Raw genomic sequence first — 23,694 nt, forward strand, 5'->3', positions numbered from 1 at the left:
ACAGTATATGGAATGGACATGCACATGTATAATATCGTACGGGGTGTGATGTGTCACGATATTTCCAAAACAACATTTGGCCTACCAATAAATTGACGTGCCAAAACCTCAAATGATAAAGTGACATGTGGTTTTTATTTTCTAAATAATTAGTTAATTAGTTAAATAGTTAACGAGCTCAACAACCTTTCAACCCATTCCTTCCCAAAGACACACCATTACAGCCATAAAATGATCGAAGACGACGAAGTCAATTAGTTGTGTCCATAAATGGTTTTACTTTGCCTTAAGACACACGCATAGAAGAGGACAAAACAAAAAACAAACCAAAAAAAGTCTTATTTGTACAATTTTATGATTATTACGATCACGACTAATAAGAAAATGAAATAAAATGGGGTATGGTCTTGTTTTTTTATTTTTTTTTTCTCATCTATATTGTTGCTCATACAATACAAATATACAATAATTGCTAAAGTAGGTAATTGGCTATCTTAATCTCATGACAAATTAATATCGGCTATGAAGTTTAGCTTTCAAGGACTTGATTTGTTTGCAACAAGCTAGAAGTCTTCTTATATTCAATTATTCATGTTCTTGCAATATTGAATGGCAAATTTGTTTTCTTCACTTCTAAAATTAAAAATAGAATGAAATAAAACACTCATAATGATCGAGTAAGGATTAATGACAATGGCTAGAGCTAATCAATTGTGGTGGTGGACCACGTTGCGGCTCCACGAGAGTGGCGTACTTATACTTGTAAGAATTTGAATCCTAACTAAGTGAGGGTTTTAGACGGTCAAAAAGTTTATTAGAATGAGAGAATGTATCTTTTATCATGAGTCTGATACCTTGAATAAATTAGGTGTAAAAAGAGTGATGATCAATTGTTGTGTGAATCTTAGTGTGATTTATGGATCACGATAACGGTGATTTGATCATGTAATATCTTTTTGTGTCCCGTGGAAACACGATAGCACTTAGCCTTTTGGACCAAGCATCCAATTAGAATGGGCAAAGAACCGGTATGGAACACAATATATTTAAGCTAAAATATAAGTGTTTGGTTGAAATCCTATCACATAGTTAATTTAAAGGATAATTATTTGGATCACTACATTAGCTATCTAGTCTTACCTAAAAGCGAGACTTATAAATAACAGACTAATCGTTTATGTTGAGCTATCCTTTTAGATTTATTCTCCTAACAATAATAGACAGATATTAACTAAAAAAAAAAAAGTGATAAATACACAAAAATTATGAATGTTAGATACTAGTAGTACTTTACATTATATCATAGATAAAATGTACTTTACACTACAGAAAGGTGTAATTGTGTTGGTATAGTTTAGAATTCACGTGAAAATAAGAAAAAACTTTATAACGTAAATGGACCCATGGTCACCATTCTCAACATAAAAATGGAAGCAATCCGTACAAAGTTTTAGTTGAGCTGGAAATACATTACTTTTCTTTACATTCTACATAGTAAACAAAGTTGTCAATAAATAACATGTGGATATGCCAACTCTATAGTCAAGCCTAGAGAGTGGATCACAAGTTTGCAACATTGCATATGCATACATTATATCTTTATAGCCAAAAAAGATAACCCTACCTGCTACACTCATTTATTTCAGTAGTTAATTAATAAGTTAGCTATGGATTTTATCAAACTTGTGCTGGTGAAACTTTTATTGCATATGTACTGTTTCAATCCCACTTTTCGTCCTATGCTCATATTTCCACACCGACAACCCAATATAAATAAATTTAGCAATATCACTACTTACTCACATCAACATACACATTTCACATTATATTATATGTTTTTATGTATACCTCAGAAGCATAAGCTTTATTAATTCCCCAACCAAGGAAATATCAATATGGTACAACAAACAAAGAAGTTCAGAGGAGTCAGGCAGCGCCAGTGGGGCTCTTGGGTGTCAGAAATTCGCCACCCTTTGTTGTAATTCCCTCATTTAACTCTATATCAATGAAATCCACACAATGCACCTACATCTTATATTATATTCTATATATAAAATTTATTTATTTATTTTTGTCACATTATATTATGTACATTTTATTTATTTATAGTTGCTTTTTTGTGTTTGATAAATGTTACAGAAAGAGAAGGGTGTGGTTAGGAACATTTGAGACGGCAGAAGCAGCAGCAAGAGCATATGATCAAGCTGCAATTTTGATGAATGGTCAAAGTGCAAAGACTAATTTCCCTGTGACAAAGAATCAAGGTGAAGAAGTTGCTAGTGACACCCCTTATAATGGTGGTGGTGGTGATGATTCTTTCTTGTCTCCCAAGGCACTCTCTGAGCTACTCAGCACAAAGCTTAGAAAGTATTGCAAAGACCCTTCTCCATCACTTACTTGTTTGAGGCTAGATAATGATAATTCTCACATTGGAGTGTGGCAAAAAAGAGCTGGACCACATTCTGATTCTAATTGGGTCATGAGGGTTGAACTTGGTGGGAAGAAGAAGACTATAGAGTCAGAAGAGATAGGATCAAAACAACACACTATTGATGGTGGTAATAATAGTAATGCTGATAATGAAAATAGGGTGGTAGTAGAAGAAGAGGAAAGAGTTGCTTTGCAGATGATTGAAGAGTTACTTAATTGGAACTATCCATGTGGATCAACTTCAAGTAATTAACTCTCAGCAGGAAGAAAATAGAAATATTTCATGTCATGGACATGGTTCTTAAAAATGTAGCAACTCCATGCATGCCATTTTCTGCTCTTTTTTTTTTCATGTACTTTTGTGTTTTTCTGTAAAATATATGTATATGCTGTCAAAGTGCTGATAAATAGATAATAGCCACTTTGATAGTTACTTAATACAGTATGCAATATATTGTGGTTGGGAAACATGAGAATTAGGATCAAATTAAGAAGAAGTATTGTTGGAATTATTGAAAATTTATATAAAAAGCGATTTAATCTGTCAATTTCAATTGTTGTTTTTGAATTAACAAACAATGGTTGGAGATAATCTAGTCTTTGCCATACCAATCAGAACATGACCTTGATAGGTAAAGGAACATTTGGGGCCTAATTAAAGACTTATCCCATCAAATGACTCTCTTATTCATAATTGAAGCAATAATTGTAATTGACTAAGCTTCTAACTATTTTATTTTCTTCTTCTATATATTTGCATCTGAATTCTAAGTTCGGAATAGTCATAGAAAAAACTGCAATACATCTATCTCCTCACCCTGATTTTTTTGCTAAAAAAAGAAGTATTTTCATGAGAATTCCTTGCCTGTTTTCCAATCCATGTTACTGTAAGTTGTATCATACCAATACAAAAAAGACAAAAAATCAGAGCTAAGGTGGCGGTCGAGGTGTCGGCCAAATAGAAGATGGCAGCAGCCAAAGTAGATTTCACAAAAACATGAGAGAGTAACAAGGGAAGGGAAACGGAGAGCAGTCTTGAAGGGTACCGGAATGGCGTCGTAACGACGACAATCAACTATTTGTGTATGAATACATTATCTCATATACCCTACAATCTTACAAATATCTGTAGTCTTCAATATTTTGGCCTTACAAATGTATCACTCGCAGTAATGACATGCCTAATATAGGCCATTCATTTTTATTAATTGATGTTCACCTTTGGACCATGTCCTCTTAGCTATGGACCTCTGCTGGAATAATTCTCAAGATTATCTCTTTAGTAATTTTCCTCTGAAAAAGAAAGTGCATTAGAGAATTGTTAATTAGAAAAGAATATCTATGAATAATATTATTTCAATAGATATGTCCAGCCATTTAAATCACTCACCCACAGGATTATATACATACTAAGATACTTCATTCTCAATCTCCAATTCTTCATGCCTAAAAGCAATTAAAACTTGGTATACCGTCCACTTTCTCTCTGTCTAGACCATTAGAAGATCAAGTGAATGTTCGGCTTGCCGGTGATATTGACATAGTCACGGTGAGCCTCCCCAATTTTGACAAAAGCTACATTTTGGAGAATCAACACGTTATTGCCGTGATTTGTCCAAACTCACCATCCATCTAAACATGCACTAAATCCCTTTTGATAATCTATAATCTAAATGCTTTATAGAATGTTAAGATCTTTTTCTCCCAAACATATCCTTAATTTACAAGATTCAAAAGAGAGAACAAAAAAAAAATTAAGTTATATCACTAACCACTTTTTCTGCAATCACATGTTTAGGCCGTACAAGTTTAGAAATGAATATTTACAACCAAAATAAATTAGACTGAAAAGTGAAAACTACATGCCATTGGCCGTTTTTTTCCTAAAGTCTCTGACACAATTGTACTGATGTATCATAATTTTCAAGCTGAGTTAAAAGCAAATGGTTGTGAAGCTTTAGAAGTACTAGTAGCAAAATGAATGAAATAACGGTTTCAGAGCATAAAAAGTATATGGTCTACATTTATCAAAGTTAAACAAGCATAGGTCATAGGTGCCACGAAGTCTACAATATCATAAAGAAGAAATTGACATAAAGGAGGAGATGAAACAGGTAGCTGCTTATCAATAAATACTCCCATGCATCATGGAGAAAAGTAATACATACTGGTGTTGCCATCAATGAGATTAGACTTTTTATCAGTACATTGTCCCTAAATATAGGAGTTCGTCGACTAAATCAAGAGAATTAAGAAGGTTGATATTGGTATGAAATTTATTGACAACTTGTATTGTTTTAGTTTACTCTTTTAAAAGATAATAATGTTTCCATCAAAATATTTATTACAAGTTGCAGAAAAATATCTAAGTATATTGGTAAAAAAATGATTAATAGAGTTAAAAATTTGAAAGTAAGAATTTCAATAGGGTCTTATATTTAGGACGGATGTAGTATAATGAGGTGAAGAGCCTTTTTTTGTGTGTGTGAAAATCATGCTACAGTATGTCCTAACATCCTTCATTTATGATCGTGGAAATGATACAAGGTCATCTCAACAATGTCTTTCTCTATGTACTTTTGTGGGGAACTAGTACAATTTTTGGAAAAATTAATTGATTTGTACAAATTTCGTTGATGGCTATACATAATACATCAGCCTGTATGAAGTTTTCACTCTGAACTGTGAACTGTTATTATATCAGTCAACGGGAAGGAGTGAGTTTTATTCAAAAAGAGCAGTAGTTACCAATTAATGTAGGTTTTCACTCTAAGCTGTTGGCACACACATAGACAAAGTACATCTTAACATACAAAAAAGTTCAAACTAAAGTCATTTCATAAAGGAAGCAAAAGCAAAAATTTAAATCGAACGGTGAAATTACCTGTTATGTGACTCAGATTGTTTTGCCATTAAGCTAAACCGGTCCACTTTAAGCACAAACATGAGTCATGAAAATATCACATTTATTATATCAAGAGTGGTAGCTATTAACTCTTCAAGATGAGGTATAGCTGAATTACAATGGAGATATCATATCCAAGTTCACAAAAATACCATTTTCATTTCATATATACATTAAAGCAATATAACTGAATTACAATAAAACTTTAATTATCCTTCAAAAAAAAAATACAACTTCAATTAATGGAGGTCTTACGGACTTGTTGAGGGGATGGAAAAAACTCGGCTGTTGAAAGTCTTGATACTTATTGGGGAATAGGGATAGAACTTGGTTCGAAAGATTTGACCTTTGTAAATTGCAAGGTAGTTGTATGCAACTAGGCTACAAGGTAACTTTAATAAACTTATTTTACATACTGAAAATTTCTCAACATTATACTTTCTACAATCTATATAATCACAAGCACAACAGTCAACAGGGCCAGATTACAATTAAAAGCACTAATTACTATATGATGCAGTCTCAAAAACAAATGAGGGTTTTGTGAGTCAAAATATAAAAAACTCGTTACAACCAAAGTAGCTTAACTAAATGCCAAAAGGAAAACTATTGACGGTGGCAGAGCGGCCTTGTGCCCATGATCAAGCACAAAACAACTATAACCTTTCAGATAGATACTTCGCCAGAGAATCAACTTGCTTGGTTGAGTCAAAATCTTTAACTCTCCGATGCCTTGTCTTTGTGCAAGCAAGGTAATCAACTGCAATCCATGGAAAACTCAACATCACCATATTCCCCAAACTATCTGCACTCTGATTATCTGAGGATTTAAGCTGCAAATCAAGGGATTTCTTCACCCATTTAGGATGATATGTCACCTGATACCAGGCCGAAGCTTTTTGTTCATACAACAAATTTTTTTCTTTATCGCTTAATTCTCCAACATCTGACTTCAGTTTCTCAAAAATTTGCCTAAATTCTTTTTTCAGTGCACTGTACGAGTGCTTCAGCCTCTCCTTAAGTTCCCCTTGCTTCCTACTGTTGTATTTTGGCATGGACCAGATCTGTCCAGTGACAACTTCTTCTTCTGTTTTCACTTTGTATTGACCCAGTAATCCACTTAACTGGCCATCATAAGAGCACCTTTGCTCCCATGCATCAGCAATGAATTCAGAAGATCCTGGAACCTCAAGATCTGTATCATAAAGTATATCACTTGACACACAGTTGAATTCAGGAGCATCAATATCTTTATCATACGCATCTTTAATCCTCCGGTAAAGTCTCCCCAGGATTTTTTTGGACTTGTATGATTGATGGTGCTCTTTCCCCATAAAATCAGGGTACAGTTTCGGTTTCAGATTTGAGGGCATGGTGACAAGCTTACCGGTCTTCGGAAAATCAACTGCGGTAGCTGCTAACTCAGCTAAGTGTACGCAGTTCTCATCCAAGGCACCGTAGTCACTGGAATCAGCATGTACCACATGTGCATTGCAAATTGAACCCAACTGCTCATTCACCATGTTTCTGACAAAAAAATCTATGATGTCCTGCAGCGTGGACGACAAAACAACTTAATACAGCTGACTCATTTTCACAACACATACTCGACAAGAAAATTCACTACTGAAGTTTGGTACATCAAGACAAGTTAAAAAAACAATGTGCTACAGAGTATATACAAAAACATGAGCAACATAACACAGTCGCAACATTTAACTCAGATGTTATAATTGTGTGTGTAGAAACAGTTCCTAATACAATCAAGTTAATGCGCAGAATTAGAAACAGTTCCTAGCATACTCAAATTGTATGCTCAATCAAAAGAAATGTTTGGCAAGTCCTTGTAGTAAACATATTGCTAATCAAAGTCATAATGCTATGAATAATTCATGCGAAAATCAACAGTCCTATATTGTTATTACCCATTTACATTCATATACAAAGCATATAGGCATTAAGTATGGAGCTACATAGATGACATTCAAAAAGCACACACCTGGACAGTGACTTGCCGTGTTTGAAGCCGGCTTTCTTGAGCCGCATACTCCATAGGTGGCCAGCTCCTCTTACTTGGTGGAATGAGATTTCCATCCCAAGTGACAAAATAAAGATCCCCGTCAAGGTCACTTCCAGAAGCTTCATCTGTATGGGGTCTTTCGCCCTTTTGAGGGAAAACAACACAGTCATATAAATGATGCAAATCCGGGACATCGACTGCCTCCAAAACTCTCACATCTCCAGGGTGAAGACATGGATTTTTGGCTATAACCACTATACCTTTAACCACGTGCACGGTTTTGGTCTCTGAAAATCTTGAGCCGTGCTTTGAGAAACAATTTTCAAGAGAAGGAGTAGACACTTGAACAAAGCATTGCCCTTGTTCAAGCACACCCAACTCATCTAAGACGCCCATCAACCATCTGCCTGATGAAACAAAAATCCTAGACTTTTCTCTAAGGCCCCAAAGTTGTGCAGCACGTATAGAGTTTAGCATGCCTCTAAGATGAGGTTCTGTTTTGGGACTGAAGCCACAACTTAACATTATTGCTGCAGCGTTTCCATGCTCGGCACAAGACTTGGTTAGAACATCATAGGCCACGTCTCGATCAACCAGCATTTGATTTAAACTTGAAATCATTCCCTCCTGCATTTTCCAGAATATTTCATCAGGCACATCCAGAGCTGAAAGCAATGTTATAATCTGCCTGTTAAGAAAACCAGGTTGAAACCTAGTCCAGGCACAGATCTCCAAGGTAGTATGAGTGGATTGAAACTTGTTCATGCTGGGTCTCAAAGAAAGCTTGATTCCATCCCCTTTAGCGGGCCAGCAGGCTACAACCCCTTTAAAACCAGCATACCTGATCTGGTAAGCCGAGGGTGCCTTGTCCAATTTCAATTTTTCAGCAACTTCAACTGCAAGATCCGTAGTGATAATACCAATGCCATCAGAGAAAACATAATTATTCCTCTCCACATCAGGGAGCATCGAGTTAACTTCATTCGCAGGAACTTCTACTGATGCATATGTGGATGAGAAGCATTGCCCCATCCTAGCCGCACACTTTGCAACATTCTTCTGATTAAACCTACCCATCCAATTTCTTATATCATCACAAGTTATGTCCTTGTCCTCAGCAAAAAACCAAGCAGAACGATCTCTAAGTTGATTGGATGAAAAAGCTAAAAATGAATATTTTCGGCCACAAAAGTAAAACCCGTCATCCAGGATTGTCTTCACCCTTTTATATATTCTCGTCTTCTGTTGGAAGGAGTTTGATGTGATTTCCTTCACAATGGGAGCAACATAATAGTTAAGAGCATAATTATTAAGTGTTTGCTGTCCTTCATCCATAAAGGTGACTCTCAAGAATCGGTCTGAAACTTCTCTAAATCTTCTGAGGACTCTATTGGACAATTCAACTTCTGGTGATATACAATAGGCTTTTGTTGGGGTAACAACTAGCCTTCTAACCTCCATAACATCATCGGACTGCTTGGAGATCTGATAAAATTTTGGATTTCTGAGCAACCATTTTTGGACTGCTTCTAGTCTCTTAGCTGCATCAAACACTGGGTGCTTGTAAGTACATATGTGCTTCAGAGCAGCCACGTTGACATCCTTAGGTTGGTTTTTCAGCAATTCAAAAAACTTGTTTGATAAACTATACTGATTGAATATTCCTCTGTGTACAATTGCATTAATCAAGAACATTATATCAAAAGAAATGTCCTTCTGAGAATCTATGTAGAAGAAAGCATCTGACATGGGAACCCCAAAATCAGGTTCATTTTGTATCTTAGGTGGCCGTTTAAGCGGAATCCGTGGCACTCTTTGGCGTCTCAAATATTCCAAGGCCTTGTTCAATTTGGCACCATGACGTGGTGGGATTGATATTCTATAATAATTGCATCGTCCAATGGCTCCACTGGGGGTAAAGTCTGTGGTCCTGATCCAAGGATCATCGTCGTCTAACAAATCAATTGTGACCGATTCATCAATGTCGTCATCGGCAGTTCTGTACCAAACCAACGGTGACGAAGCTAGGCGTAATAAAACAACAAGATGCGAAGTATCATCATATCTTTGGATCTCCTCTATGTCTCTAATCAAGAATCCCACCTTAAAATCACATTTTATCACTGCTTGTTTACCTATTCCTTTGAATGAGAATGCAGTATCCCTATTGAAACAAATCTTGCATATTTTGTCAAAAGGGTCCACTAGAAAGTTTACCCCTTTATCGCACCCTCTCCAAGCAACAGTAAAATCCGCCGGGCTAACCAAAGTCCCAATTTCAACGATTACATCCGACATCTTAAAAGGAGCTTCAGTTCGCCTCCTTTGGTTCAGGAAGTTTGGATTTTGTGGCCCACTGATGACCTTTAACACCTTACCATTCAAAATTAGGTCACAGCGACCTGCAGCATTGAGGGCCTCAGTTGCAGAATCCGGCAAAGTAAAATGCACAAAGGCATGAGGTGCCACCTTCTTATAGTCATCCGTAATTTCTATCTGTTTTGTATCAGTCATAGTAAATTCTGGATATGACTCCGGAGGAGTACAAGAAGTCTTCAGCCGACATCTATCAACATATCCGATCTTGGATTCCAAGTATGACACCAAATCAGAAGCTTTGACATCAGAGTCAAATCCACCGATGCTGACTTGAGTAGTAGTAAGCACTGAATCTTTTACACTTCCTTCTAAATCCATGTTACCAAAAGTCTGTAAATTCAAAATCACACAAATTGAGATTTCCACTATAAACCATACTTAATATAAAACAAAAAATTAGGTATTGGAAAGGGAATATTTCCATCTTGTAAAGAAAATTCAACAAATCAGTCATCAAACATTCTAAAATTGACAAAGAATATTGAGATAAAGAGACACAGGGATATGAAAATTTCAGCAAATTAATTTTAGTCTCAAGAAAACCCTAGAAATGAAAATAATGTACCCGAGACAATCCCGGCGAGTTCTAACTATACAGAAACAAATTGATACCAAGAAAGGGGAACACAAAAAACATGTCTAAAACAAAGTTGAGTCATTGCAGTTAATTTAGCTAATTTTCTTTTGATGTTCTTTCATTTGAACAATATTTTATACATTGTTAGGGTTATTCATCGTAATAAACATAATGATAGGTAAGAAATAACAAACAAAATTTACAGAATCTAGAAACAATTTGACAGAGACAAGAAAGAAACCTAGCGTTTTCTTGGCGAAATCAAAGACTGATAACCTGCATAATACATTAATGAAAAAATATAGTAAAATAGCCAAAATTGAAAACAGAAGAAAGTAGCAAATTTAACACCCCCTTACCAATTCTCAGAAAGAAAGAAAAAAAGCTCCGTTAAAAAAAATGTAATTGTAGAAAGTGATTTAAGGAAGGAAGTGGAATTGGAAGTTGGGAGCGAAGTGTAAAGTTTGTTTCGGATTCTGTTATCTTCTCTTCTTCACTTCACACGCGGTTTGAGTGAGTGAGTGAGTGAGTGAGTGGAGTATGAGTGTCAATTTTAGTGTGACTTTCAATGTAAGGTGAGAATGTAGTATGTACTTCCTTTTCTTCATAATTATACTTATACACTTAACCTTTCATCTATTGTTTATTTCCTTTAAAAAAAACTCTATTTTTATAGGTCTTTTTTTAGGGAATTTAATATAGATATTTTAAAAATTAAAAATTTCAAAATTATTTTAAGGCAAATAATTGTTTTTCTACCCAAAAAAATGAATATTTATTTTGATTAGCTTTTCTTGAAAGTTATATGTGTTTTTAACTACTATCAAATGAGTTACATGCTTTTTTCTAGAACAAAACTTAATGTCCGTTTCACAAATTTATTTTTGTTGTTCCTCTCATAAAGAGATGGTTTTTAATTATTTTTTAAAATAAGTATAAAAAAGTTGTCTTTTAAAAATAAAAATAAACATCTTTGTGAGAGAAACAACAAAAATATCATGTGTAGGACTATGTATAAGTTTTGTACTTCTTTTATTTTATTTTAGAATAAAAAGGGCTGAAATTCAAAAATCAAAATATTTCTTTTCAATCGGAACAATTGAATCACAAATTGTAATCTATATTTTATGCATTGGTTACATAAATTTTTAAAATGTTTTTATTTAAAGATCTTAAAGAGTGTCTGAGACACTCGTTAACATTTTCTCTTAGTATTTTCTACAAATTAGTTGTGATTATAGGAGACTTCCCCGCGATGATCCTAACTATTCATTCTTTTGGCAAGTTATGACCAAATCTAATATTAGGCTGCCTTCGATTTTGGAACTCAACCCAAAAATGTTTTAATAATTGGGGTTACCCTGTGTCTTTTTCTTTCTTTTACAGGATTATGGTCATAGTTTTAAAATTCGGACCGGTTCAAATGGGAACCAGTGGAGTACAGTTCGAAGTGTTTATTGGATCAGCTATGTTGCGTTAAACCGGTGAGAATCGACCAAACCCGATAAAAATCAATGACCTAACGGTTTTTCTAATTGGCTGAATCAGTGCTTCAATTTAACCACGTTTCTAGTTTTTTTTTCGAAAAATAAAAAACAAAACCTATTAATTGACATGAAAGGGAGTCAAACACGCGACCAACAATTAAAGCAAAGGCATAAGATTTAACCAATAGAATATAAAGCAGTTTTGTGATTAATTCAACTTTTTATATTATATTCAAATGCATAAACAAACTTTTTTCACTTTGTATTTTATTATTCACGTTTTTTTTTATCTATTACTATTGTTTTTTGGAAGCCAGTACACTATTCATGTATGCTTCGATTCTCTTTTGACTAAACGTATTTTTTTGGTTACTTTTGACTAAACGTATATGCTTCGAGTTGTTCATTTATTTTGGTCAAAAGAAGTTGTAATTTATTTTATTTTTGATAAAAATAAAATAATAAAGCATTCCACCATAACAGCACAACCTCCAGATCATTGCTCATATTAAAATTAAAATATATTTTTAATATTTATTTAAATATGGTATGATTTTGTAAAGCTATAAAAATGCACATTATTATGATTAATTTTGATGAGTTTAACAATTGGTAGATTTTATGAGTTTTTTATTCATCGAGTTAGGTGATCTAGTTTAATCTGATTCATCACAATTTAATATATGTGTAGACCTAGACCGAGTTTTACAATCGAGTTATTTTGTTTAATCTGATTCAGTTATGTGTTTCAACCAATAACCTAGTGGTTGAATCAATGACCGAGTAACTTTACCGAATCATTTATATGTCTGGTTTTTAAAACTATGATTGAGATACCACTATAATATTCCGATTAATTCTATGTATTTTTTTATATTTCCCTCGTAAGTTATGAGTAAATACATGTCATGATTTTTTAAAAAGAAGTATCAAGTATATAATATATAAGGAGAATGTTAATTAGTGTCCTAAGGACATTGGTTAAGCATTCAAAACGAGTAAATTTTCATGAAAAAAGTGTGTAATAATTACTTAATATAAAATGATATCTTATATTTTAAAGATAAAATTTCTATTTGTAAATTCATTAACCAATGTCCTTATAACACTTATTAGCAAGAACCATAATATAAACTTAAGTTTACCATTAATTTGAATTTGCAATACATTTTGTGTGCATTAAAAACTAGTTCCCACTTTGTGTTCTAGTTTATATACAAAATATTATGCACATAAACCAATTTGTTTGGGCTTTAGTGGCAAGGAGCTCCTTCCAAGGACGTATCCCGGGAATATCGGGTTCGATTCTCATGGGGAACAACGTTTGGTCAGTGTGCATGCCTCTACGCACGAGCCGAATTAGTCGCCCACCTTTAGTGGGTCGGAAACTGGTACGAAAGCAAAAAAAAAAAAAATATTATGCACATAATATAATAATATAAACTTAAACTACTACTTCCGTCCCTAATTATAAGACCCTTTTGAGAAAATTTGTTGTCCCTTTTTATAAGACTCTTTTGCTATTTCCAACTACATTAATTATTTCTTTACATACATGCCCCTGTTTATCATACATCTTTTTTTTCAATTAGCAATAAATAACATGTTGAAAACATAAACCAACTCTCGTTACAAACATATATCCACTATCTTAATTCCCGTTATTTTTTCAAAAGGGGCCTATAATTAGGGACGGAGCTCCGTCCCTAATTATAGGGCCCTTTAGAAAAAATAACGGGAATTAAGAAAATTGATAGTGATAATAAATTTGTTGGTAATTACTATTGGTTTTACAATTTTATCCTTAAGAGAGAGAGTTAATTTATGTTTTTAATATAGTATTTAATGTTGATTGAAGAAAAATATACAAAATAAATAGGGGTATGATGGTGAAAAATTAATTAATGCACTTGAAAATAACAAAGGGGTCTTATATTTAATCCATTTTGTGTTTTTGTATTGAACAGAGAAATATACGATACACTCCCAGTTCCCACTTTGTTGAGTTACATTTAACGATTCTCTTTCTTTTATTTCCCCTTCGATTGGTCCAAAATGAATACATATGGTGCCATTGCATATTCTATTACTTATTCAAGATTTTTCAAATTCTGACTGCGTCAAAATAAAAAAAATCAATAATTGTGATTATTATATTTTTTAGATAATATGAGTCCAAATATAGCTTCTCGACAATTCACTACGTTGCATCCTATGACCGTGGAATTATCCAAAAGCACCATGGAATGGCACTAGGTTGCCCAAGGTCAAGAGAATATTCTATATCTAACAAGACAAGAAAAGTAACACATAAAATAGAATTATACTGTTATATACCCGCACTGTATTTTTATATAGGAAAAAACCGGCCTAACCAATGCAAATGTTGAACATAGAACATAATTTAATACTAATTCATCAGTTTAAATACACTTGACTCATCTTCATTTGAACACTCCCTTTGATCACTCCCTTGTGCAAAAAAGTGAGCAAAGGATCTTAACATTGTCATGAAGTTCTGGAAGATCTTGAAGAGCCAAATCGAGCAGACCCTGCCCGAATGGCGCGACCAGTTCTTGTCCTACAAAAACTTGAAGAAACAGTTGAAGGCTATGTGTCCCAAAGATGCTCACACCCCTCCCATATGGGATGCTCACCAGGTCAGCCACTTCCTTTGCCTATTGGAGGTTGAGATTGACAAGTTCAACACTTTCTTTGTTAACAAGGAAGAAGAATACATCATCAAATGGAAGGTAACATAAACATAGGTAGCCTTATTTTTAAATCCGTCGTATGCCTCAATATGTATTGGTCCAGCCTTGACATATGTTGTATGTTTCGTAATTTTCTTTATGCAGGAGTTGCAAGACAGAGTTGACAGGGTCATGGATTATTCAGATTTGGAGTTGATGTCATTATGGAGGGAAATAGTTGACTTCCATGGGGAGATGGTTTTGTTGGAGAACTATAGTGCACTTAACTACACAGGCATGATCTAAATTCTAATCTAAGATCTGATATAGTTATATATTCATGAATAATGTAACTGTTGACTTGTGTGTGTTTTTAATTCATTTGAAAAGAGAAATTTATTAGATTATATATCATGAATGTTTATGCAGGTTTAGTGAAGATAATAAAGAAACACGATAAGCGAACTGGTGGACTACTTCGCTTGCCGTTTATCCAAGAGGTTCTGAACCAGCCCTTTTTCGAAACTGATGTGCTTAACAACCTTGTTAAGGAGTGTGAGGTGCTACTGAACATTCTTTTTACCAACAATGATAGCCCTTCTTGCCCTTGCACATCAACTAGTGAGGAAAATGAAGAAAATAAAGAGAAGCTGATGCAGGTTCCTGAAGAAATTGCTGAAATTGAAAATATGGAGAATGTGCTCATCAAGCTAACTTTATCAGCATTGCGTACCTTGGAAGAAATTCGCGGTCAAAGCTCAACAGTAAGCATTTTCTATTTAGTCTTTGTAATTTTGAAAGGTGATACAACTGGTACATGTATGAGTTTTGCTCATGTATGCGGAATTTTTGCAGAAGCAAGGGGTAAAAACTAAAACGTCAGGTGAAGCTTGTGGAGACAAGGAAAAGGTAGCACATTCATAGAATGGATCCTGAAGCTACTCGTCTTAGTCAAAATAATCTGAACCGTCTTTAAGAGATATCTTACTATTAGCATCAATTATGGCTGGTGAATTGTGATCACCTGAATATTTATTTATACTGTTCTAGATGAATAACTAAATAAGTAGTGTATAGAAAGAAATCAAGACTGTTTTGCCATTCAATGAAGTATGTAATAATGGATTAATATTTGATATACATTAGAGCATCTATGTTTCCTTGAGCATCATATGATAGTGTCCTGCATCTTTTTTTTTAGCAACCACTATGGCTACAAGTGAACTGAGATAACTAAACACAAAGTTTAAAGAGTGAAAAGTATTTGAACCAAAACAATTAATATATACTGAACTTGTTCGCTATCGTTGGATCTGTCCCTCCTTACTGATCATATGTGCTCAAGAAGCCACCAATAAATCCAGCTCCATTGCAATTCCCACATAACATCTCCTTCCTGCCTCTGAAGTAAAAAGAAGATGAACAATAATATGAAAATAAATGGTTTTTTTAACACTTCTGCCAAAACTTCCTTCTTCCCTTTTGGAGCTAGAAAAAATTGAGCTAGAAAAAATTGACACGAATACTTATATGATTGTTGGGAGGAACTAATAGAAACAACTCATAACATTTCTATAAGTTGTTTTCAGCATATTTCAATAAGCTCTCCATGATAGCTTATGGAAACAGCTGATAGATAGCTTAGACGAAAACACTTGACTTTATTTTATCTTTTGTTATAAAAATATCTTACACATAAGCACTTAAGTAGGTTGTTTATCCAAACAAGGCCTAATCGGAAGGGGGCATGGCTTAATATTCATTATGTTCCTCAATAATGTTAGAAGACTCAATATTCAAAAGTTTGCATTTACAAAGCTAGATTAACAATTAGGTTTTCTTTTCTGTATCAGATCGTAGAATGCACATAAAATAAAACAATACTCGTATAAAATAGAATGATTTTACTAATTAGGTACCCGCAAAGCCAACAGGATGCACCAGCTTTAAACAGTCCATCAAAAATATCAACAGAGTTCACTCCGCTACCTTTGCATTGAGAACAGACAATAGCTCCTGTTAATTGCACAAAATATATTTTCACCTTCAAGAACCGCTAATACAATACAAGAAGCACTGTTGTTCAATATCAACAATTTACACATTCATAGTGAAAAAAACAAAAGTAAATTAAAATTGAATAGTTAGTTACTAGCTAACCACATGACATCTTACCATTTCCATCACAATCAGCACAAATGACACTATTTGGTTTTGTGTTTTGCTGGTTGTCATTTGTAGCCTACATAAATAAATAATCAAAAGCTTAATAATACAAACATTGCTAACTATTTTTCATGGAAGTATATATATATATATATATATATATATATATATATATATATATATATATATTATGGTCATAAATGTACCTTTGCAGTGACAAGGCAATACTTCTCTGTGGGAGGGCCTTGGAACCCATAATTGACCCTGAAATGTTTTCGGTTCGTATTTGTATGGCTTGTTATGTTCAGACCTGAACATTCAGAAGTTTGAACACAGAAAATTTTAGTACCAAGACATGAAGGGGTTAGGCACAGAGCAGAAACCATTGGAAAATTAAAAGGATAAAGAGATATTTTGTTGGTAATGGACGTTGGACACTACCGTTAAGAGATATTATTGTAGTTCAGATAAGATATTTTTCGACTAAACCACCGTATGCATATTTGTAAATCATTCTCAAATTAATCATTGACTCTATTAATATTTTAAAAAAAATTATGTCTTTGTTAAAAGTTTTTCGATTAACTCTCGTTATGTGTCAAAGGCTAATTGAGAAAATTTTGACTAACACATTAACTAGTTTGAAATATTAATATAATCATGGACTAATTTGAGAGTGATGTACAAAGACAGAGACCAAATTAATAGTTTACTCAATATTTTTCTTTTCAGATAAGAATAAAATTATTGTAAGAGTGTTAGGGATACTCTATTTCAACAATCACTTGCATATTCCACTTATTTATCGAGTTAAATCTATACGAAACATATTGTTAAAGTATCGGTATTATATTGATTTTACTCAATGATAAAAATAAAAAAAAAAACTTAAAATACAATTCATCCACTTGTGATCGAGATTGTGTAACTTAATTATTGTATCGAGTTTTGGGATTCACTATCCACCAATCTTTAAAAAAAAATGTATATATTTTTTTCTGACATCAAATGCTCATATATTAAAGCAACGCTATAAGATTATATTCTTCAATTAAAAAAACAATCTCAAAGTAAAACAAACGTAACTAAACAATGAGCAGAAATATAAGCAAGTTTCTCGCATGATTAATTAGAAAGGAAACTACGAATATGATAACAATAATTTTTTTTAGTTAACGATCATTGATTATCTCAAAATAGGATTAGAAGGTTTTGTTTTGATGGTAGCAGGGTTTAAACCCCGAATTTATTTTGGTGGTGGCCTAGGGTTTGAAGATAAGAATTTTTTTATTATATATCGTGAATGATTACTTTTTGGTGAAATTGTAAGCTTATAAAAAAATAAGTAACATTGCTAAAAAATAAATAAAGGGTTAAATACGTTTTTATGTTCTTAAAAATATAGCAAATTTTGATTTTGGTCTCTAAAAAATAAATACATGATGATTTTATCATCATAAAAAAAAATTGTTTTGCTTTTTTATCTCTAATGGCCAATTTATGTTCAAAATTATCATTCTTTTATGTTCAAAATGTGTTCATGTTATGTTTCGAATTAACCACTCAATGGCTAACTGCGTATATATAAAAAAAAATGTACGGTATGGAAGGTGAAATTCTAAAAAAAATTAAAATACTAAAGCTTTGCCATAATTTTTTCGAATTTATTATGTAAGGATGTATTATTTGATTATTAGTTTCTAAGAAATATTGTTTAAAAAAAATGTGGATAAATGAAATGTAGCTAGAGTAATACATTAAAATCTCCAATAATAATGTGTTTATCAACAGATAGCTTTTAGTTACGGTTATCATGATTGGTGGAAACATCATATTTTATGTATGGGTGGGTGTCCACTAGTTCTGTTTGTTTTTTGTTGGTGCTTTCTTCATTTTAGCATAGTCTTTGTAAATAATGTTGGGTGATTCACTCTTTGCACACCTTGTGCGGGGTGCTTCATCTTGATATATATATATATATATATATATATATATATCATTTTAGTTTGTTAAAAAAAAAATGTGTTTATCAAAACTTTCTCTTGATTTGAGTGTAGCCGTTAATCTTTTCCATGATTCATCAAAATTTAAATTATTTTAGAATAAAAATTAACAAAACTTTCAAATGAATGAAATACTGTTATAATATTTTTTGTGAATACTTTTTATTATTATCATGTATTTGAAATGCTAATTATTTATTGTTATGATAATTTTATTAATATAATAATATGAAAAATAAAGTAGGACATTCAATAATATATATTCTTTCAAAAAAAATATGTGTGTACGTATAAAAAAAAGAACATTGGTTAATTAAAAGGAAGGACATTAAACATTGTTAATTATTTATAAAACAGCAAGTAGATGTTTTAAAAATAAATATCTTTATTGACCAAAAATTTAATATATAACATTCTAATGCTGATAGTTTACAAAATTACACACTTTAGTTTTGTAAAAAAAAATGTATACACTTTAGTAAATGTTTTTCTTTTTCATCTTTTAAGTAGTACTTTATTCATACTTGTTAACATTTTCGCATATATAACCACTCTTTTATTTTCATTTCAATTAAGGGTCAACAACTAAATTTATCTTTGTTTCGGTATACCTTGTGCTGAAAGGGCTATCTTAGCAGTGTTATTATATTCTATTTTTGCTTGTTCAAAAAAAAAAAAACTAAATTTACCTTTGCAGTTAATCCCACATTTTTAGTTTATTGAAACATGATCGGAATGTCTCTCTAGTTTTAGATTTGAAAATCTTTAAGGAGGTTTTGGTCTAGTGCTCCACCTCTTGTTCTGTGTTTTGTTTCCTTTCTTTTGTTTAATGTATTTTGGGTAGTTATAGCTTCTTGCTATTCTGCTAGTTTAAAAAAAATATTGAGTGTTATTTGTATATTTTACATAGTTTAAATGAATTTAAAATGTAAATAATATTCAATAATTTTTTTATCAACCATTGAGTGTAATATACTTAAGAGTGATATGATGCATAGTCGATTATATGCGCATAATATTAATTTAAAAATATAATAATTATAATAAAAAAAAAAAATGTTAAGTTAAAAAATAATAAATTAATACTTATTTTATGACATTTTTCTTTTTCTAATTCAATAATTATTATATTTTGAATGTTTACTTTGCTAGTATTCTATGTGCTTTGAAATTTACCAAATATGCACAAAAAATTGTGTTTTTATACCACTGATTGGTTTTTATTTTCCTCATAAACCAAACTTTGTTTGCATTTGCATTTCTTAAAATTATGGCTCCTATTTCCTTTGAACAGTTGTGTCTGTTTCACGAAATGGATCGTGAAATTTTCTCATGTCTGGTCATCCATTGGGCCTATAACCCATCACAGTCTCTTTTGATCATGGCCTTGTGGCTTTGGCTAGAAAACATTGGTTATGTGAGTATAATTTCAAAATTGGTTGGTCTTCATCCTACTATAATCAATGATGTGGCTCAAGAAGCTGTATCTTGCCTGATGTGTTTGGAGCAAGAAGAATGCCCCATCCCAGATGATGGTGGTTTGCTTCGAACCACAACTGTAGTGGAAAGAAAGATATCTCTCCAAGTTTTCAAGCAAAACAGGTTCACTATCATAGATGGTATAAAAAATGTTTTAAATAAAACATGTTCTATAATTTTCAATGATATTTTACTGCAAGTTTTGGGTAAAAATTGTGCTAGTAGATTACTACTACCTCACCCTTATAGACCCATTATTGTTCCTGGCTTCCCTCATCCAGTATTTGGTGAATTCAACATACCACCAACAAATTTTAAGGTACTTGATTTAACTAGTTTTGAGATATGGACTAATACGAGGTTATTTGATGATGTGTTGGATATAGATAAAACTGTATTCTTAACATTTTCAAGAGGCTTCCCTGTTACAAAAGGAGAAGTGGTGTATTTTTTTACAAATAATTTTGGGGTCGACAGTATAAAGACTATTCGTATGGGGAATGCAAAATCAAGTCATCAAGTTATGTATGCAATTATGGTCTTGAACTATGTGGAAACACTTGATAGAATTTTGAATGGGGGACGTATTGCAAAGTATTGGGTCAATGGAAAGCAATTATGGGCTCGCAAGTATGAGCGGCGAGAATAAATTTTCTTACATCCAAGAAGAAAAATAAAGAGAGAATTACAATTCAAAAGGGAAAGTTATAGGTAGAACTAAAACACACATTATTTTCCTTGTTTTCTTGATTTGTCTGGTCAAATCATTTTTGTACTTTTGTGCGTGCTACATTAAAGTAATAAAGTAATCAAGTTCTCTCTATTTTTAAATGATGCAAAAAACAATCCGATGGTGTTGAATGATGTAGATTAATTACTTATTTACATGTCATTAGTTTATGAAGTTGAAGCTTTTAGGGATGTTTCTTGCAATTCCACGAGCATCAATCATTTTAAATCATCAAATTGTGTGCCACGTTATTTAGAATATGTTACATCATGTTTTTTGAGTCTAAAAATTTGATAAAGAGGCCAAAATTTATGTGTTTTAAAATGGGGAATCAGTTCCGTGAACATGTAAAAATAGAATGACCAAAATTGATTAAGTGTGTTAAATAATACTCCTTCCGTTTTAAAATATAAGTAAAATTTACTCTTTATGTTCATTCATTTAATGATGTTACATCATTAAATGAATGAACCTAAAAAATATTCAAGGAATCCTATATGTGAACGACAAATTCTTAAGAGGGTCTTCTTTTATAATTTTCAATATGTGTTCCTCCACTTAAGGTATCATCGGAGCCGTTTTCGGTAGACTCGATTCTCATGGGTAATGTCTGGACCTTTTAAATAAGTGATTAGAAGTTTTTAAAAGTCTATCGTGTGAATGGAAAAAATATATTACAAGAATTCATTTTTTTTTACGGTAACAAAATGATATTCATTCATTCAAATCATAAAATTACATCATTCAACACTGCTAAAAACGTAAAGGATGAATCTGCGAACAAACTTACAGCATCCAAGTTAATAGCATATAACGGCATAATGCCTACAAAAATATATGATAAAACTAAAGTCACCGGAATATCCATGGCCTCCGGATCTGCAACGTTGATGCTCAAATCTTTGATTGAATAATCGATCTTTCAATGTGAATAAAATGAACACCGCAAGAAAACGAGAAATCAAACAACGCCGCACAAGACGACGAACAACAAACCACCACATTTAGATGATGAAATCACAAAGAAAAAACCTAGATTAATGTGAAATTCACTTATTTAGATTGAAATAGAGAAAAAATGATGAAGAGGGGTGATTTCAGGTCAAGAATTGACCCAAAACCACCCATCAATGAAGAAACGGAAGAGAAAAACCTAAAGAGAGAAAACCTAGAGAGAATTCATACGTCTTATATGCTTTAAATTCTTCGATAATGATTATTTATTATTGAGAATTATTTAATATTAAACAACTGATGATAGTCGCGCATCACATGTATATTTAGTAAAATCTTGTAAAAAAAAATGTATATTTAGTAAAAGTAAAAGTCAAATGTTTACCTTATTATAAAATACGTCTTTTTATTTATTGTGTTCAATATATATATAAATGTAAAAGTCAACTCTGGTTTTAGTTCGCCTAGAATGTCTTTTTAATTTTTAGTTATGCAAAAGTTTTCAATCACCACTTATAATTATTACTTTTATTATTACTTTTAAGTCAACTTATGAATATCATTCAAAATTTTGATTTTTCTCGCATACATGTTTAGAATATTATAAGAATCTCTTCCGAAAAGAATTTGAGATTGTTAACAAAACATGAATTAAATATAAATGTTTATGCTTTTGGCGCTTAAAATTTCATATTTAATTCATGCTTTGTTAAAAATTCAATATTTTAGAGATATTCTTGTAATAATCTAAACATTCGTCCAAAAATATGAAGGATGGACATAGTATGACTTAAAAGCCAAGACAAAAAATATGGACGGAAAAAAATAGGAACGAAAAGTTGAAGATTTTTTTTAGGAAGCAATAACACATTAAACTCATGCATATGATGTTGGAACAAAATGTGTTTAACATTATCCTTTAAGAGTTTTGATGATAACAGGGTATTAAAAATTGTCAATTGAATATGCTAATATTTGTTCAAGTGTACATGACCATAGACAAAAATTTGACATCTTAAATAAGTTCTGGAAGAACAACAGGAGAGCAAATGAATCAACAAAAAGGAAGCTTGAAGCGTCTGAAGTAGAAGTGCTCCTGAAGATAAGTGCTCCTGAGGTAAAAGTGCTCCTTAAGTGATGACGTCATTAGAAGCATCTCATCAGAAGTAAGATCACCAGAAGCCGAAGTTCATCAGGAGATGCAAGACTTAAAGTTTCAAAGGCTGTTTAATAGATTTAACATCGTCTAAGCATTGCAGAAGATTGAAAGAGTGAAGCAGTGACTATTTTGAAAGGATTTGAAGGCATTGGATGTTTGTTCTTCAGAGAGCGTTGACAAAGTACAATTGTACGAAGTGTACAACCACTACCTCCACTACTCTATTTTTGTCTCTGCTACAAGACAGGAAAAACAACTTTGTCTGCAACGATGTTCCTTCACAATGGGAATGAATTTGAAATTGATCCTTCATAGGACAATAACCATATCAGGCAAAAGATCATTGGTGATTGATCAAAGCGTCAAACGACTCTATTTTGATGTGTTGACAATTCACAACGTCTCTTTCACACCCCTATATAAAGGAGTGAAGACTTAGAGAATGACAATGCATGAAAAAGGACTCAACAACAATTTTCAAGTGTCAAAACTCTGCTGAATTTGTTCTGCATTCAAAAGTTCACTTAGAATTTCTTATCAACTTTCATATCTTAGGAATTCTAGAGTCTTAAGAGTATGTATCTGATTTGTATTGTGAACACCGCTGATTGTAAATCAAGTGTTCAACCTCAAACATTTTTCTGTGTAATTCTGTTTGAATTAGAAGTCTCTTGCAGTTGTGCTTGAGCATTAGAAGTCTCTTGATTGTGTT

General features: G+C 32.5%; 5 protein-coding genes across 6 annotated transcripts; 3 read left to right on the forward strand and 2 right to left on the reverse strand.

Annotated features, from left to right (window-relative positions):
- Positions 1-1,671: 1,671 nt before the first annotated feature.
- Positions 1,672-2,979, forward strand: LOC11428823 (ethylene-responsive transcription factor SHINE 2-like). The gene is given in 3 exon segments (XM_003603360.3): positions 1,672-1,978; positions 2,140-2,680; positions 2,682-2,979. Coding segments are annotated over 3 exon segments (678 nt in total). The 5' UTR covers positions 1,672-1,895; the 3' UTR covers positions 2,736-2,979.
- A 2,725-nt stretch (positions 2,980-5,704) lies between these two features.
- Positions 5,705-10,901, reverse strand: LOC11431963 (RNA-dependent RNA polymerase 6). Of its 2 annotated transcripts, XM_039831832.1 has the most exons (4): positions 10,671-10,901; positions 10,555-10,587; positions 7,335-10,065; positions 5,705-6,885 (listed from the first exon to the last, which is right to left on the reverse strand). In XM_039831832.1, exons 3-4 carry the CDS (start codon positions 10,050-10,052, stop codon positions 5,992-5,994), a joined length of 3,612 nt encoding a protein of 1,203 aa, XP_039687766.1. In that variant the 5' UTR covers positions 10,053-10,065; positions 10,555-10,587; positions 10,671-10,901; the 3' UTR covers positions 5,705-5,991. The 2 variants fall into 2 exon arrangements, with proteins under 2 accessions (XP_039687766.1, XP_024635088.1); XM_024779320.2 differs by lacking the exon at positions 10,555-10,587 and having other exon boundaries at positions 7,335-10,064.
- A 3,198-nt stretch (positions 10,902-14,099) lies between these two features.
- LOC25490028 (SPX domain-containing protein 2) lies at positions 14,100-15,662 on the forward strand. Its single transcript, XM_013606430.3, has 4 exons — positions 14,100-14,551; positions 14,657-14,786; positions 14,921-15,255; positions 15,347-15,662. Exons 1-4 carry the CDS (start codon positions 14,309-14,311, stop codon positions 15,413-15,415), a joined length of 777 nt encoding a protein of 258 aa, XP_013461884.1. The 5' UTR covers positions 14,100-14,308; the 3' UTR covers positions 15,416-15,662.
- LOC25490029 (protein BUNDLE SHEATH DEFECTIVE 2, chloroplastic) lies at positions 15,566-17,095 on the reverse strand. Its single transcript, XM_013606431.3, has 4 exons — positions 16,864-17,095; positions 16,667-16,733; positions 16,411-16,507; positions 15,566-15,893 (listed from the first exon to the last, which is right to left on the reverse strand). Exons 1-4 carry the CDS (start codon positions 17,041-17,043, stop codon positions 15,815-15,817), a joined length of 423 nt encoding a protein of 140 aa, XP_013461885.1. The 5' UTR covers positions 17,044-17,095; the 3' UTR covers positions 15,566-15,814.
- Positions 17,096-19,972: 2,877 nt separating this feature from the next.
- LOC11431964 (uncharacterized) lies at positions 19,973-20,788 on the forward strand. Its single transcript, XM_003603362.2, has one exon. It carries the CDS (start codon positions 19,973-19,975, stop codon positions 20,786-20,788), a length of 816 nt encoding a protein of 271 aa, XP_003603410.2.
- Positions 20,789-23,694: the final 2,906 nt, after the last annotated feature.

This window comes from Medicago truncatula, chromosome 3, assembly GCF_003473485.1.
Source record: "Medicago truncatula cultivar Jemalong A17 chromosome 3, MtrunA17r5.0-ANR, whole genome shotgun sequence".
Classification (NCBI taxonomy): Eukaryota; Viridiplantae; Streptophyta; class Magnoliopsida; order Fabales; family Fabaceae; genus Medicago; species Medicago truncatula.

Bases quoted from the DNA above. Each gene is read 5' to 3' on its own strand.
- LOC11431963 (XM_024779320.2), bottom strand. From the start codon at position 10,052: ATGGATTTAGAAGGAAGTGTAAAAGATTCAGTGCTTACTACTACTCAA. The intron at 6,886-7,334 runs GTGTGTGCTTTT...TCCACGCTGCAG, and splicing joins CACGGCAAGTCACTGTCCAG to GACATCATAGATTTTTTTGT.
- LOC25490028 (XM_013606430.3), top strand. From the start codon at position 14,309: ATGAAGTTCTGGAAGATCTTGAAGAGCCAAATCGAGCAGACCCTGCCC. The intron at 14,787-14,920 runs GCATGATCTAAA...ATGTTTATGCAG, and splicing joins TAGTGCACTTAACTACACAG to GTTTAGTGAAGATAATAAAG. The intron at 15,256-15,346 runs GTAAGCATTTTC...GAATTTTTGCAG, and splicing joins TTCGCGGTCAAAGCTCAACA to AAGCAAGGGGTAAAAACTAA.
- LOC25490029 (XM_013606431.3), bottom strand. From the start codon at position 17,043: ATGGTTTCTGCTCTGTGCCTAACCCCTTCATGTCTTGGTACTAAAATT. The intron at 16,734-16,863 runs GTACATTTATGA...TTATTTATGTAG, and splicing joins ATTGCCTTGTCACTGCAAAG to GCTACAAATGACAACCAGCA. The intron at 16,508-16,666 runs GTAAGATGTCAT...TGCAATTAACAG, and splicing joins TGCTGATTGTGATGGAAATG to GAGCTATTGTCTGTTCTCAA.
- LOC11431964 (XM_003603362.2), top strand. From the start codon at position 19,973: ATGGATCGTGAAATTTTCTCATGTCTGGTCATCCATTGGGCCTATAAC.